General features: G+C 42.4%; 1 protein-coding gene across 1 annotated transcript in view; it reads left to right on the top strand.

Annotated features, from left to right (window-relative positions):
• The window catches only part of SEZ6L (seizure related 6 homolog like), a 188,255-nt gene that overhangs the window by 128,369 nt on the left and 42,100 nt on the right, over positions 1–17,786 (top strand). Inside the window, 1 exon segment of the mRNA XM_079957755.1 lies at positions 7,689–7,881. Coding sequence (XP_079813881.1) covers positions 7,689–7,881 — 193 coding nt within the window.

Genomic DNA, 17,786 nt, shown 5'->3' with positions numbered 1-17,786 from the left:
ACATAGCCACTTTCTTTAATATCTTTTTTAAACATTTCATTAACCTGAAGATAATGCAACCAATCATAGACGTATTCTTTAACTTGTTCATATGGTTTTAATTTCCATTTCTCTCCTTCTTTAATTATCAATTCACCATAAGTAATCCATTCACCTCTCATATTAATTTTCTTTACACTCATGACTTCTAACGGAGATAACCAGTGTGGAACTTTTGGTTCTAATAGGTTTTTATACCTATCCCATATTTCTATTAGCACACTCCGGAAGATGTGGTTCCCAAAGCCTTTATGAATTTTCTTTTTCTCACACCATAGGTACGCGTGCCATCCAAATCTGTTATCAAAACCTTCCAAGTCCAATAGTTCTTTATTTTCTAATTTTATCCATTCTTTCAACCAGCAAAGACATGCTGCTTCATAATATAACTTCAAATCTGGCAAGGCAAAGCCTCCTCTTTCCTTCACATCTGTTAACAACTTAAATTTAATTCTCGGCTTTTTGCCCTGCCAGATATACTTTTTGCCCTGCCAGATATACTTTGAAATCGTTCTTTGCCATTCTCTAAAAATTGTTCTCCCCTTTATTATGGGGATAGTCTGAAATAAAAATAACATCTTTGGAAGGTCGCTCATCTTTATTGTAGAAATTCTACCCCAGAAAGATAGTTCCATTCTGCCCCCACACCTCCAGATCTTTCCTTATCTCGTTCCAGACCGGTATATAATTGTTCTGAAATAAGTCAATGTTTTTAGGAGTTAACCAAATTCCTAAATATTTTTAACCTTTTTAACCACCTCTATCTCTGTTTGTTATGGTGCTGGAGGAGACTCTTGAGAGTCCCATGGACTGCAAGAAGATCAAACCTCTCCATTCTGAAGGAAATCAGCCCTGAGTGCTCACTGGAAGGACAGATTGTGAAGCTGAGGCTCCAATACTTTGGCCACCTCATGAGAAGAGAAGACTCCCTGGAGAAGACCCTGATGTTGGGAAAGATGGAGGGCACAAGGAGAAGGGGGCGACAGAGGACAAGATGGTTGGATAGTGTTTTCGAGGTTACCAGCATGAGTCTGACCAAGCTGCGGGGGGCAGTGGAGGACAGGAGTGCCTGGCGTTCTCTGGTCCATGGGGTCACGAAGAGTCGGACACGACTAAACGACTAAACAACAACAATCTCTGTTTGTTGTTGCATTGCTTCTATAGTACTTTGCTCCGTATTTTTCGCAATTATTTTAGTTTTCTTCTTATTTAATTTGAACCCTGCCACTTTCCCAAATTGTTCGATCTCTTCTAATACTTCTTTTACACTTACTATTGGTTCTTCAATCGTTATTACCAGATCATCAGCAAAGGCTTTAACTTTATATTCATTCTGACCAACTGTTATCCCTTTTATTAATTTATTTTGTCTAATCGCATTAAGAAAGACCTCCAGGACCATTATAAACAACAATGGTGAAAGCGGACATCCCTGCCTTGTTCCTTTAGATATTTTAATATCTTCTGTTATCACATTATTTACAATCAATTTAGCTCTCTGTACTGTATAAATTAGGGACGCAGGTGGCGCTGTGGGTTAAAGCCTCAGCGCCTAGGACTTGCCGATCGAAAGGTCGGCGGTTCGAATCCCTGCGGCGGGGTGCGCTCCCGCTGCTCGGTCCCAGCGCCTGCCAACCTAGCAGTTCGAAAGCACCTTGGGGTGCAAGTAGATAAATAGGGACCGCTTACCAGCGGGAAGGTAAACGGCGTTTCCGTGTGCGGCTCTGGCTCGCCAGATGCAGCTTTGTCACGCTGGCCACGTGACCCGGAAGTGTCTCCGGACAGCGCTGGCCCCTGGCCTCTTAAGTGAGATGGGCGCACAACCCCAGAGTCTGTCAAGACTGGCCCGTACGGGCAGGGGTACCTTTACCTTTACCTTTACTGTATAAATTGCCTTTATCCCATTAAAGAACTCATTTCCCACTTCCATACACTCCAGATTTTTCAACCTAAAGTCCCATGTTATATTATCAAAAGCCTTTTCTGTGTCCACAAACATAAGTATAGCTTGTTTCTCATTCCTGGCAGTCAGATATTCCAAAATGTCAATTATATTCCTTACATTATCCTTCATCTGTCTGCCTGGGAGGAAACCTGCTTGATCCTTATGAATAGTTTCTATTAATATCTTTTTCATTCTTCTTGCTAAAATCCCTGCAAAAATTTTATAGTCTGTATTCAGCAATGAGATAGGCCTATAATTTTTAACTTGAGTTAAGTCCGAGTCCTGTTTTGGGATAAAGGTGATGAATGCTTCTTTCCATGTTTCCGGGATGTCTCTTTCCTTTAGAATGTTATTCATGACTTCCTTTAAGGGTAACATCAAAACATCTTTTAACTCTTTATAATAGTCTTATGTAAATCCATCTGGGCTTTCCCTCTCTTCAGTTCCTTTATAACCTCTTTTATCTCATCTGTTTCTATTAGTTGGTCTTTTTCGTCTGCCGGGATCTTTTGCACCTTTTTCTCTTTTAAAAAATTCTCTATTTTCCTCATATTATTCCTTTCCTTATTTTTATGTAATTGTCTATAAAAGTCCAATAATCCTTTTCTGATTTCTTTCGGATTGTCTATCTCTTCTCCCTTTACAACAATTCTGTTGATTGTGTTCTGCTCCTTTCTTTTTTTGATTTGCCACGCAAGCCATTTGCCTGATTTATTAGCAAACTCAAAGTTTTTTTGTCTTAGCCTTTTAATGTTCCATTCCACTTCTTTATTCATTATCATTGCAGATTGAGATTGCAGAGTCTTAATTTCTTGTTTTATTTTAAAATTGTTTGGTTTTTTAATTAATTTTTGTTCCTTGTCCATTATCTGCTTTAGAATTTCCTTTTCCCCTTTTTCTCTGTTTTTATTCTTCAGTGAGTTCTGTTGGATAAAAAAACCTCGCATCACTGCCTTGCTTGTGTCCTATACTACACTCATCCTTGTTTCCTTATTACAATTGTCAACAAAATATTCAGTTAATTTCTTTTGTGCTTTTTCTATGATTTTCTGATTGTCCAAAAGATAATCTTTAATTTTCCATCTAAATGTTCTTTCTTCAAACCCTTTTAATTCCAATTTTATTGGGTTATGATCTGAAATTACTTTAGGCTGAATTTCAACTTGTAGGATTCTTGGGGTCAATTCATTTGAAACCCATATTTGATCTATTCTTGACATTGACTGATTTGGTTCAGAAAAAAATGTAAATTGTTTCTCTAATGGATGTCTAAGTCTCCATATATCAATCAAATTACAGTTCTTAATCAATGAAAAGAAAGACTGGGGCAGTTTTCCTTCTTTAGATGTTCCATCTCTTAGTCTATCCATTTCCAACGAAACTACCCCATTCATATCTCCCATTAGTATGATTTTCTGATCCATGTATTCAAAAAGTTTTTCTTCCAAAGTTTTATAGAAATCAGTCTTGTTTCCATTAGGTGCATAGATCCCGACGGTTATCAGATTTCCCCCTTGCCATTTGATCTGGACTGCTATAATTCTTCCTTCTTCGTCTTTAAAAATTTGTTGCGATTCAATTTTATTTTTTATATACAAAACAACCCCTCTTTTCTTCTCTCTATCCGAAGATATGAATTCATTTCCTAATCTTTTGTTAATCAAAATTTTTCTATGCTTTCTTGCCATGTGTGTTTCTTGTAAACATATGATGTCCAAATTTTTCTTTTTTAGAAATTGCTCAATTTTATTTCGTTTTTTCTTCTCGTTCATCCCATTAATATTCCAATTCCATAACTATAACGCCATGATGGTTCCTAATTAAAATAAATTTGTTTTATTTTCTTATAACCTATCCGTCTTTTCCCCGTCCTCTTCTTCTTCATTTTCTTCTGATTTCTTTCCATTTTCTTCTTCTCCTTCTCTCCTTTTTGAATGTTTCAGTCCTTCAGCAAACCTCTAGGCAACCTAAGGCTCGGGGCCCAGATGCAGCCCAATTGCCTTCTCAATCCAGCCCACAGATGGTCCAGGAATCAGCGGTTTTTACATGAGTAGAATGTGTCCTTTTATTTAAAATGCATCTCTGGGTTATTTGTGGGGCATAGGAATTTGTTCATCCCCCCCCTCAAAATATAGTCCAGCCCACCACATGGTCTTAGGGACAGTGGACCAGCCCACGGCTGGAAAAGGTTGCTGACCTCTGCTCTAGGGGGCTTATTGACTCCAGTGCAATTCAGAGGCAGCTCAGTGCAGTTCCCCTTGGTCACCGAAGGGTTACTGCAAAGCTTCTTGTCCATCCCCAGTCTTGTTTCAATAGAGACCCTTCCCTGCTTTAGAAGTCAGCACAGGCAAGGCATTTCAGCAGCTTCAAGCACAGGCAATGGTGGGAGGGGGGTCTTGGATAGTGAGGGTTGGTGGGGAAATGGGAGTGTTCCAGTTGTAAAAGGAAGTCTCCGTTTTCTTTTCCCAAGAGCTGGAGGAGCCAGGCAATGTGTCACAAAGGACATTCTGCCTTCTCTTGCTCCAAACCAAACTGTCACTGTTTTGTTTTCTTTCTGTACTGCTCCATCGCTGCCCCTTCCCTTAAAAAAAAAAAATCCCCTGCAGCTTCTAGGAGGCTTAAGAAGAGAGGTCCAGATTGAGCAACCTGCATTTCTGCAGGGCTGCTCAGCTGCTAACAAATGGCTCTGCTTTGACATCACCTCTCAAATTGTCTGGGGAAAGCTGTCAGTTTCTGGCTTGCTTCCTGGCAGAAGGATGGCTTTGAGCTGACTTCACAGTCGCTGTGGATCTGTCCACAAGCCTTGGATTTGCTGCAGGCTGACAAGGCAGCCTCTTCTCCTGGCCTTGCTCATGTCACATCTCATCACCTGGCAACCAGGAGACACACACACACACAAACACACTGGTGACAAGCTGGTGACAAAGCAGCATAAAGGATGTCCAATGCACGCCCAGTACTGGTGGTTCTCTCCCCCTCTTTTCCTCTTTTCAGGTTTCTGTTGAACATCTCTTCCTAACATGATGCTTGGCTTGGTTCTTTCCTAGTGGGGAGTCCCCAGTACTGCTTGGGATTTTTTAGAAAACAACAAATAGGGTGACTTTTAATCATCATCATTTTTTATTTGTATGCCGCCTTTCCACAGTTAAAAAAAATGCTCAAGGCGGCTTACAGCATAACAAGATTTACATAATTACAAAAGTCATAAACAATAAATAAACCACATCAAAAAAAATACACAACCAAATGGGAAACAATTTCCACATAAATCAAAATCTAAAACTAAGAATACACCATTCATATCAGAGTTTAAAATGACATAGGTAACCCCCCCCAAAAAAAAAAACAGAGCCCTCTCTGCCCAGAAGCAGCAGTGGCAGCAGTCCTTTATAGAGCCCATCAGGCCCCACCCTGGGCAGGACTGTGGGTGGCAGGACTGGGGCTGGTGTGAGTTTAGTCCCATCACACCAAAAAGCAGGTGAAATCATGCCAAAGTCATGTTTCAACTTGCCATTTCAAATCAGAACGGTGCTCGGCATCCAAACATCCTGAACCCCGTCCTGAGTTGGTTGCGGGTATCTTGAGAGATGGGCAAATCTCTGCCAAAAAAGGGCAAAGTCTTGTTTCAGTCTCGATTCAAAATGGCAGTTGGCATCTAAACATCAGCAACAACTGCCACCCTCACCTCAGGAATCCTTGCGAGGCAGCTGAGCCTGTAGAGGACAGATGGAAAGACGCCCTTTCCAAAATATAGAGAAGGTTTTAGAAATTCCTATAAACTGCTCTTCATCCACAAATAGATTTTCAGGGTGGTATACAAATGAACTTCAGAATTCCAAAAACCAACTATACAATGAAATTAAAAGGAATTAGACACATTCAATCAGCTAAAACAATACCATAATTACAACTGCCCAGGCAAACAGAAAGGCACCGTGTTGATGAAGGGGCTGGACTAATTGACCCTTTGCCAATGTCCCTTTGGAGGGCATCCATCCCAAAGCTGGGAATGTCACTGCAAAAAAGATCCCCTCACTCCTTTGTACATAAAATCAGAGAGCTGGAAGGGACCCTGAGGATCATCTAGTCCAACCCCCTGCAATGCAGGAATATGGAGCTGCCCTTTACGGGAATTGAACCTGCAACCTCAGCATTCTCAGCACCACTCTCTAAACAACTGAACTATGCAGCTGATGTGCTTTTCCCCAAGGAGAAACACAAAGAAGGAGCCATGACTATTGTAGTGAACAGGCAGATTGATTCAGGAAGAGGGTGTTAATTCACGTGTTAATTCACCACCCCCTTGGTTCCATGAACCCATCCCAGGGCCCTCCACCTGCCCTATAAAAATACTATTCAGAACAAAAGTTTGCATGAGCCACTAAGAAAGGTCAGAACAAAATAACATTCAAAACAATTGAACATTTGTTCAAAATCCAATTAAAACTATTTAGTTTAATTAATTCAATGAAAACAATGAACTTGTTCTGATGATACCAGCACACATGCGGAGGAGGAACTGGGGGTAAAAACATGTGCCTTAGTGAAACCTCATATTAAAGAAAATTGCTTTGTGTATACCTTGTGTATACAAATGTGTATACTAAAGGAAATGCACACACAAATACCTATGAATTGTCAGGTGGAGAAACTGAGAGGAACAAATTCATCCATCCCCGGTTATTAAGCTATTTGTTTGAAAGGTTTATAACCTATTATTCAATGATACCGTTACTTAAAAGTGAATGTTGTAAAAACAGCTAAATCAATAAAAACAGACAGCAAACCCATCAAGATATAAACAGAGATGGCACGGAAGGCTTCAAAACAATTAAAACCATTTTTTAAATTACTTTAAAAGGTAAAGGTAAAGGACCCCTGACAGTTAAGTCCAGTCGCAAATGACTCTGGGGTTGCGGTGCTCATCTCGCTTTACTGGCCGAGGGAGCCGACGTTTGTCCACAGACAGTTTTTCCGGGTCATGTGGCCAGCATGACTAAGCAGTGCACGGAAACGCTGTTTACCTTCCCGCCAGAGCGCTACCTATTTATCTACTTGCACTTTGACGTGCTTTCGAACTGCTAGGTTGGCAGGAGTTGGGACCGAGCAACGGGAGCTCACCCCGTCATGGAGATTTGAACCATTGACCTTCCGATCAGCAAGCCCTAGGCTCAGTGGTTTAGACCACAGTGCCACCCGCGTCCCTACACAATTCAAATATGAAGGGCAACTTTTCTAAACTTTAGCATCCATTTAGTGAACCCATCATAGTAAAGAAATGAGATTGGCAGCTGTCGTCTCCTCATGGATTCCTTTGGGATAACATTCTAAGAGAATATGTTTATGAAGGACAATTGTATGGAATTAAAAGTCATCAATGTTTTTTAATACTGTACTCCTGCTGCCTCCTCTCTCCTCATGTCTGTCTATTCCATTCCTTTCCCTTTCTTGCTTTGATCTCTTCCCTTTCTCTTTCTTATTTATTGTTGCTTCTTTTTGTGCATTAGAAAATTAAAATTAGAACAAAATTACAAAAAAATACATCAGTGCATAATGACATCTTGACTTGGTGCCATATGAGAGCAATGTCACTGCCTGTTGTGCCTGAGGGGGAGCATTCTGCAGGTTGGGAGATACCCAAGGGATGAACCTTCCCTCGATCCTGAGCATCTCATGGCGCTCTTTCTCGTTCCCTGGGACACAGGTGAAAAGCGTCAACCTCTCCGAGGGGGAAGTGCTGTCTATCCGAGGCATGGATGATGACCAGCTGATAGTCCTGGCCAATCAGACACTCCTGGTGGAGGGCCAAGTCATACGCAGCCCCACCAATACCATCTCAGTCTTCTTCCGCACCTTCCAAGACGATGTGATTGGGACTTTCCAGCTGCATTATCAAGGTACAGGGGCTTTTTGTTAGGGACAGAACATCTTTCCTGTCCCAGGGGGGCTGCCAAGGTGAGGAGGAAGCCCTGGATTATGCAGTTACTGTGCATTTGGGGGGGGGTCACCAACCTTTTTGAATTATTGGGGCACATTTCACATTTTGAGAGGATGCTGAGGGCACCAGTCACGAAATGGCTGCCATGAGGGGGATGTTGCATAAAATCACAGTCTGCTGATTTTCCTCCCTTGGCTTACAAGGGGAAGTCAGATCTCTCCTACTGATCCCAATTGTGGAGATGCAGTTGTCAAACACACAAGAAGAGCCATGTTTTCACCAATGCCAACCCTAAAGCAAATTGTGGGCTGCCACCCTGTGCCTCCCCTTCATGGATCACTGCCTTGCCGTGGTGAAGGGGCTTGAATAACTCAGAGAAGCTATGAGCTATGCCGTGCAGGGCCACCCAAGATGGACAGGTCATAGTGGAGAGTTTTGACCAAATGTGATCCACCTGGAGCAGGAACCGACAAGCCACTCCAGTATCCCTGCCAAGAAAACCCCATGGACAAAGACAACAGGCATATAAAAGTTATGACGCTGGAAGATGAGCCCCTCAGGTCGGAAGGCGTCCAACATGCTACTGAGGAAGACCGGAGGACAAGTACAAGTAGATTCAGAGCTGATGAAGCGGCTGGGCCAAAGCCGAAAGGACGCTCAGTTGCGGATATGCCTGGAAGCGAAAGGAAAGTCCAATGCTGTAAAGAGATATGAAAGGAACATTCCGTACAAAGATTACGATAATATTTTTAAAAAAATAATATTTATTAAAGTTTCAACAATTACAGAAAGAAAAAATAAACATACCACATTAAACAAAAACAAAACAACACACCACAATATAAAAAGAGGGGGGGAAACAACAACAGAGAAATAAAACCCATTAAACAAAAACAAAAACGCAAAAAGGAAAATGCATCAGATCTCCTCATTACTAATCTTTCATTAGCTTATTTCCTTGACCTCCTCACACCTCCCTTTTTTGTATTCTAGGTCTATTATCTATTTCAGCAAATCCTTTCCCTCTTTTAAAATTTTTGTCCTGTAAATTGTCTTAATATAATGTAGCTTTACTTTTCCTCCTTTCACCAATTAACAGTCAGATATTCCCAAATCCTTTATATCCTTCCTGCTAAAATCATATAATATTGTTCCAACATCCTTCTAACAGATATTAATTTTACAGTGTTTCTGTAAATAGTCTTTAAATTTCCTCCAATCTTCCTCCACCAATTCTTCTCCCTGGTCTCGGATTCTGCCAGTCATTTCCGCCAGTTCCATATAGTCCATCACCTTCCATCTGCCATTCTTCCCGGGTGGGTAAATCTTGTGTCTTCCAGTACTTTGCAATAAGTATTCTTGCTGCTGTTGTAGCATAAATAAAGAAAGTTCTGTCCTTCTTTGGCACCAATTGGCCGACCATGCCCAGGAGAAAGGCCTCTGGTTTCTTCAGAAAGGTATATTTAAATACCTTTTTCATTTCATTATAGATCATCTCCCAGAAGGTCTTAATCCTTGGGCACGTCCACCAAAGGTGAAAGAATGTACCTTCAGTCTCTTTACATTTCCAACATTTATTATTGGGCAGATGATAGATTTTTGCAAGCTTGACTGGTGTCATGTACCACCTGTATATCATTTCCATTATATTCTCTCTTAAGGCATTACATGCCATGAATTTCATACCTGTGGTCCATAACTGTTCCCAGTCAGCCATCATAATATTATGTCCAACGTCTTGTGCCCATTTAATCATAACAGATTTCACCATTTCATCCTGAGTATTCCATTTCAACAGCAAGTTGTACATTCTTGATAAGTTCTTAATTTTAGGATCTAGCAGTTCTGTTTCCAATTTTGATTTTTCCACCTGGAAGCCAATTTTTTGTCCAAATTATATGCCTCCATTATCTGAAGCCAATCTCGCACTCTATTTTTTAATTTTTCAAAACTCTGCAATTTTAGTCTATCTCCCTCTTGTTCCAAAATTTCCCAATATTTCGGCCATTTGGCCACCTTGGGGTTTTATTTTCAAGCAAGTCCTTATATCTTATCCAAACATTAAACAGTGCTTTTCTGACAATATGGTTTTTAAACGCTTTATGTGCTTTGACCTTATCATACCACAAATATGCATGCCACCCAAAAACATTGTTGAAACCTTCTAAATCCAACACGTCAGTGTTCTCAAGAAGCATCCATTCTCTCAGCCAGCAAAATGCAGCTGATTCATAATAAAGTTTTAAGTCCGGCAGGGCAAATCCACCTCTTTCTTTAGCATCAGTTAATATCTTAAATTTTATTCGAGGCTTCTTGCCCTGCCAGACAAATCTAGAAATATCTCTCCGCCACTTCTTGAAACACTCCATTTTATCCAAAATTTGCAATGTTTGAAACAAAAACAACATCCTTGGCAATACATTCATCTTTATCGCAGCAATTCGGCCTAGCAATGATAACTTCAAATTTGACCATATTTCTAAATCCTTTTTCTTTTCTTTTTTTAATAGATTTTTATTAAAATTTTAAAGGTTGCATGAGTAATAAAAAAATAGATTCGGTAGATAAGTCACCTCTGGCAGAATTTGCCTACAACAATGCGGAAAACGTGTCCACAGGGATGAGTCCCTTTCTGGCCAATTATGGGTGTCACCCTCGAGCCTTCCCAGGAGAAGGAGGGGAGCACTGGAGTGTACCAGCAGCGGAACGCTTTGTGGAAGAAATGGAAGCAATCCACCGGCAGCTCCAACTCAACTTGGAGAAAGCCAAAGAAGCATATAAGAAACAAGCAGACAGAAATAGGAGGGAAGGTGAAACCATAAGGGTGGGAAACCGGGTGTGGCTATCCACCCAAGGACTGCCGTTTAAGGGAGGGTGTAAGAAATTGAGACCCAAACGGTTGGGACCCTTTGAGGTCATACAACAGGTGAACCCAGTAGCCTTCAAACTCAGATTGCCCAGTCACATGAAATTGCACCCCGTATTTCACAGATCATTACTGTCACCGTACCGAGAGGGACGGGAGTGGGGGGAACGTGAGAGGGGGGTCACCCAAACACCTGTCATTGAAGAGAGAGAACGCAACATGGAAGTGGCAGGAATCATTGATTCCAGGTGGAAGGGGAATCGGGTGGAATACTTGGTAGAATGGGAAGGGGAGGAAGAGTCAGAAAACACGTGGGTACCGGCGGAAGAAGTCCACGACGAGGTTCTGATAGAAACGTTCCATCAGCGTTTCCCAAGAAAACCGCAGCCGATGGAGCGATTTAGGAGGGAATACTTCGGGACCACTGATGAGGAAGGGGTGTTTGAAGGGTTCCCAGAGTCAGGGAGTGAGGAGGCGGCATACTCCGACGAAGAAGAGGAAGACGGGGAAGAAAATGGGAGGCAGTGGCTAGAAGTGTTTGAATCCTCTGAGGACGAGGAGAGTTCCTTCCGAGGCTTTCCAGCCTCACCGCCTGTAGAAGGGGAGGCGGGAGGGGATAGAGGGGGGCCTGGAGGGGAGGTGGATGTCAGGGAACTGCCATCGGAAGAACAGGTGGTGGGAGGGCTCCAGGAGGATAGAAGAGATTCTGCAGCAGAAGAGGGAACCAGTAGGGGGGGAGCAGGAGCTTCCAGGGACAGGAAGTCGGAGGGGAGGCTCTGGGACACTTCCAGTGAGAACAGTGAGGAGGTATCAAGGCCCCCTTTAGCGACCCCCACCCCTTGCCGGAAGCTGTCACGCAGGGAATCTAGGAGACGCGTTTCCGTCAAGCAGCTTTTATGCTGGAAACGTTTCCGCAAGCGCCCACTGTCGGATTCTACCAGTGACTAACGGAGCCATGTCCAAGGGCTCCGCTCAAGGCAGAGCTTTGCTACGTTAAGCAAACTCCGAGGGACTAATCCTTTTACGCACAAGTAGCTCATTGTCCCATCACACAATACATAAAAACAAGTCCCATCAAAGAAAAAAGATAAAAAAGGAAAACAGACAAAAAAGACAAAAAATGCATACAATAAAAAAAAAGAACAAATCAAACCTTTACATAACTTTCTTTCTTTAGCTTATTTCCTATTCTGGTTCAGTTAGATATCTCAGCAAATCCTTCATCTTTGTTTTTATCCTAATAATTTATCTTAGTATACTGTAATTTAACATTCTCTTCTTTCACCAATTAATCATCCATTTTTACTTTGTTTAATCTTATTTCTCATTAAAACTATATATTTGAACTTAATCTCTTAAGACATTTCCCCTAGGGTCATAAAAATTTCATTCCACGATTTTTCCATCTCTCATTAAATTATTATTTTTTTAAATCTCCATATATACACTTTAAATTCCCAATTTTCTTCCACCGTCTCCCCTCCCCGGTCCCGGCCCCTGCCGTCAGTTCCATCAACCTCCCAGCATCCATCAACCTGGAGATCTTATATCCAAGGCTCTTAACTCTTCTTCACTTCCCTTCTGCCGATCTTCTTGATAATCTTTGGTGCTAAAAAGCAGATCTCGGGGGAGCTCCAACCCAACGATGCTTATATTCCTTCTTGACAGGTCTGCCAGATTTCCATAGCTAAAGCTAGGGCCCATAAAGTATTCTGAATCTTGTTTCACAATTCTTCCAAGTCCAAAGGCCCCAAAAGCTCCAATCTCCTCCTGGCTCAAATTCATATTCCAAAAGTCATTTGATCCCTGCATAAGGGGATCTTTCCACCTTTCCTTTTCCAGATCAGGCCAGGCACCCATCTTCAAAAACTGGCTTCTCCTAATTACAGTCATATAAGGCCTCAAGTTATAATCCTCCATTTGCCTCTTTAGGGTTAAGGCTCCCCCTTGTTTTGCTTTGTACTCAACAAAAGCAACTTTCTCCTTCTCTAATTCATCAATTTGTTCAGTTAAGAAAGATTCCTGTGCCGGGTTCTTGTCGACTTCTATGCTGATACCCACTTTTGTTCCCAAAATATCAATATTAGCAGCCATGACATCTATCTGTTTATGCAGCTTTCCCAACAGATAGATTGTCCTATTCAGTACAGACGCTACTTCTTCCTTTGCCGACATTCTTAAGATGTTCAAGGTCAGAACTAGTTTCTCACAGTCTTTATCTTAAGGCCAATTTCCCAGCTACACTCTTGTAACAATGTCCCAAAACTCCCTCTAGAGGAAGACAGTCTCCATTTGTATCAGTCCTTTCCAGCACAATTCCAAAAGTAAATTAGTAACAGTTTCCAGTTACCTTTTCTTCTTTTTAAGTGCAGAAGCGGACAATAGAAACAGTGTCTTTCTTTTAAAGCTAGCTGTCAAATTTGTCCTGTTTACCGTCGATGGACTTTTTGCAAGCCGTTCCCAGGTTCAGAGACGTGATGCTTCGATTTTTAATTTTTCACCTTCTCCTGCAAGTTCACTTGGTCAAAATTAATAGTTTCAATCAGTGGAGCTTTAATCCTTTACGTGAGACTTTCCAAAACCTTAGTTAACAACTACTTTGCTTCAGTCTATTTACAGAAAGGGAAGGTAGACTTCCTGTTTGAACCTTCCCCGTTCAGTGTCAAATTAAATTGTGTAAAAGCTCAATTTCCCGTTCTACTCACGGGTTGTTGTTTAAAATCCAATTGTCCACAGGAAAAAAGTCAGCGCTCTCTGACAGCAGCAATGCGGCTTCGCTCCGTGAAATAAGCGGTCGATTCAAAGCACCGCGCCTCTCACCCCACGTCGCTCCGGACTACTGATACCGGGTCTCCCCGCGAGTAGGGGGGTGCAGAAGGTCCCAGCCGAATCCCAGGTTCACAGACTTCTTCCGCCTGTGATTTCTAAGGGTCTCCGCCTTCGCCGTGGCGGTCAGACCCTGTTTTTCATGGAGCCAGTTCCTCCCGATCGGAGGAGCTCCGCCATTGCCAGAGGCGCTAAACCTGAAGTCATTTTCAGCCAGCAAAAAGCAGTTGATTCATAGTAAAGTTTAAGGTCTGGCAGGGCAAATCCACCTCTTTCTTTAGCATCAGTTAATATCTTAAATTTTATTCTAGGCTTCTTGCCCTGCCAGACAAATCTGGAAATGTCTCTCTGCCACTTCTTGAAACAATCCGTCTTATCTATAATTTGCAATGTTTGAAACAAGAACAACATCCTTGGCAATACATTCATTTTTATCGCAGCAATTCGACCTAACAATAATAGATTCACTTTTGACCATATTTCTAAGTTCTTTTTCACTTCCATTCCAACATTTTTCATAATTATCCTTAAATAGGTTCACATTCTTAGCAGTCATATTAACCCCTAGGTATTTCACTTTCTTAACCAGTGTTAATCCTGTCTCCTTCTGAAATCTCTCTCTCTCTCAGTCACTTTTAGATTTTTCTCTAAAACCTTAGTTTTTAATTAATTCAACTTAAAGCCCGCTATCTGGCCTAATTCTTGAATTAATTCCAATACTCTTTTGGTACTGGATTTTGGCTCCTGTAATGTCAAAACCAAATCATCAGCAAATGCTTTCAGTTTGTACTGTTTGGCTCCAACTGGTCTACCTTTAACTGTTTGGTCCCTTCTAATCATATTTAAGAGCACCTCCAGGACCGATATAAAAAGCAATGGAGAGATTGGGCAACCTTGTCGTGTTCCTTTCTCTATCTTAAATTCTTCCGTCACTACGTTGTTCACAATTAATTTAGCCTTTTGTTCTGAATAAATTGCACCTATACCGTTTTCGAACCCTTGACCGACCCCCATCCCCTGTATGTTTTTCTTCATAAAACTCCAAGAAATATTATCAAAGGCTTTCTCCGTGTCCACAAAGATTACGATAATAAAAGACAAAAGTGGAAAGGACCTAACAGAAGCAGAAGACATCAAGAAGAGGTGACAAGGAGGAGTTATACCAGAAAGATATGGATGTCTCTTATACCCCAGGTAGTGTGGCTGCTGACCTTGAGCCAGACATCAAGGAGAGTGAAGTCAAATGGGCCTTAGAAAGCACTGCTAATAACAAGGCCAGTGGAAGTGATGATATTCCAGCTGAACTATTTAAAATTTTAAACGATGATGCTGTTAAGGTGCTACACTCAATATGCCAGCAAATTTGGAAAACTCAGCAGTGCCCCGAGGATTGGAGAAGATCAGTCTACTTCCCAATCCCAAAGAAGGGCAGTGCCAAAGAATGCTCCAACTACCGCACAATTGCACTAATTTCACACACTAGCAAAGTTATGCTTAAAATTCTACAAGGCAGGCTTAAGCAGTATGTGGACCGAGAACTCCCAGAAGTGCAAGCTGGATTTCGAAGGGGCAGAGGAACCAGAGACCAAATTGCAAACATGCGCTGGATTATGGAGAAAGCTAGAGAGTTCCAGAAAGACATCTACTTCTGCTTCATTGACTATGCAAAAGCCTTTGACTGTGTCGACCACAGCAAACTATGGCAAGTTCTTAAAGAAATGGGAGTGCCTGATCACCTCATCTGTCTCCTGAGAAATCTCTATGTGGGACAAGAAGCTACAGTTAGAACTGGATATGGAACAACTGATTGGTTCAAAATTGGGAAAGGAGTATGGCAAGGCTGTATATTATCTCCCTGCTTATTTAACTTATATGCAGAATTCATCACGCGAAAGGCTGGGCTGGATGAATCCCAAGCTGGAATTAAGATTGCTGGAAGAAATATCAACAACCTCAGATATGCAGATGACACAACCCTGACGGCAGAAAGTGAGGAGGAATTAAAGAACCTTTTAATGAGGGTGAAAGAGGAGAGCGCAAAATATGGTCTGAAGCTCAACATCAAAAAACGAAGGTCATGGCCACTGGTCCCATCACCTCCTGGCAAATAGAAGGGGAAGAAATAGAGGCAGTGAGAGATTTTACTTTCTTGGGCTCCATGATCACTGTAGATGGTGACAGCAGTCATGAAATTAAAAGACGACTGCTCCTTGGGAGAAAGGCGATGGCAAGCCTAGACAACATCTTAAAAAGTAGAGACGTCACCTTGTCAACAAAGGTCCTTATAGTTAAAGCCATGGTTTTCCCGGTAGTGATGTATGGAAGTGAGAGCTGGACCATAAAGAAGGCTGATCGTCGAATAATTGATGCTTTTGAATTATGGTGCTGGAGGAGACTCTTGAGAGTCCCATGGACTGCAAGAAGATCAAACGCATCCATTCTTAAGGAAATTAGCCCTGAGTGCTCACTGGAAGGACAGATCGTGAAGCTGAGGCTCCAATACTTTGGACACCTCATGAGAAGCGAAGACTCCCTGGAAAAGACCCTGATGTTGGGAAAGATGGAGGGCACAAGGAGAAGGGGACAACAGAGGATGAGATGGTTGGATGGTGTTCTTGAAGCTACAAACATGAGTCTGACCAAACTGTGGGAGGCAGTGGAAGACAGGCGTGCCTGGCGTGCTCTGGTCCATGGGGTCACGAAGAATCGGACACGACTAAATGAATAAACAACAACAACACCCTGTGCCTACTTACCTTGGAGTAAGCCCCGTTAAACACAAAGAGACTTCCTTCTGATATAGACAGATAATTATAATAATAATAATAATTTTATTACAAGCAAGAAAAACAGCAAAAACAGGGAAGGTGCACTAAACAGAAACTCTTTGGGACCCCAGGGATTCATACAGCCTGATGACTTCATGGAAAACACTGCCAGGTTATAGCAGTCTGGCTGGCTCATTTCACAGAAAGTTGCCTGCACATTTTGTTTCATAACTTTTTTTCTATGGTGGCTAGAGAAACACTGGCATAGTGTTGAGGGCTGGGTGTGTGTGTTGCCCCAGGCCCATTTTTGGGAGGGGATGCAAAAAGGCACACCACAACAAGCTCCTATCAGAGCCCGCCTCCAGTGTGCACCCAGCACCAGCACTGCTCCCAGGTCAGGTCTAACCCGGGGGTTGTGTGGGAATGTTCAGGGATGCAGGAGAGGGTATATTGTTTGATATCCTTTTCCAGCTTGTGTTAACAAGTTCCACAATTTCAGCAGAGTAACATTCCCCTTTTTAAACTTGCAGCGGATGCGTTTCATCAGGCTGGCTAAAGCCTCTATAATAACTGTTCTGGGATTTTCCCCTTATTCCCTCATAAAAGATAAGACACAACACAGTCTTCTATAAAAGTATAAAAAGATTTACTCACACAACATTCTGTTCACAATAGGATCCCAGAAGCTTAGAAAAGTAACATAAACCTAGAAACTATCTCATAAGAAGACAGTCCCTTTGGGCATCTTTGGCAAAGCAGATGTTGCTTCTTCAATGCATGTAGTCAAAAAAAGAGAGAGATGGCTGCCCTGCCCTGTGCTTTTGTCGTTACCTGCACAGGTAAGGCCACGCCCACCTCTTAGTCACATGCAGAGGAAGTCTGTCCCAGACCAGAAGGAAACAGGAAGTTTACCTGCTGGCTGGACAAACAATTCCTCCCCATGTATAAACATGTTCACTCTAGGAATGTTGTACTTGACTGCTCTTGTGTTTCACATCCCACAAGGCGGAGTGGAGGAGAGTTGGCAGCAGAGCTGCTACCCCTCTCCTTGGCTGCACTGCATGAGAGAGAGAGCTGCATTAGCAGCTCCCTTATTCCTGGCTGCAGCTCCACTCCCGGATCAGACTGACCCAGAGGCAGAGTGGAGAGTCATGCAAGGACTAGGCAGCTTCCTCGCGCCCAGCTGCAGCTCTGTTCCCAGGTCAGGTTGGAGACCTGGGAGCAGATTGGAGGAGAGTCAGTGAGCAGCAGTGGGCTCCCTCCACCCCCTGCCCCCCCCCCGGGGTGTGCCCACCACTGTAGAGACATATTTTAAAAACAGGTAGTGGAGGGAAAGAATGAAAGCTCAGAGTCCTGGGCACCTGCAGTTACTATGATGTAACCCATAATATGATGAGCAGCATA

Source organism: Podarcis cretensis, assembly GCF_951804945.1.
Source record: "Podarcis cretensis genome assembly, chromosome: 16".
Classification (NCBI taxonomy): Eukaryota; Metazoa; Chordata; class Lepidosauria; order Squamata; family Lacertidae; genus Podarcis; species Podarcis cretensis.
Note: the sequence above shows the minus strand (reverse complement) of the source record. Positions and strands in the feature narration are given on the sequence as shown.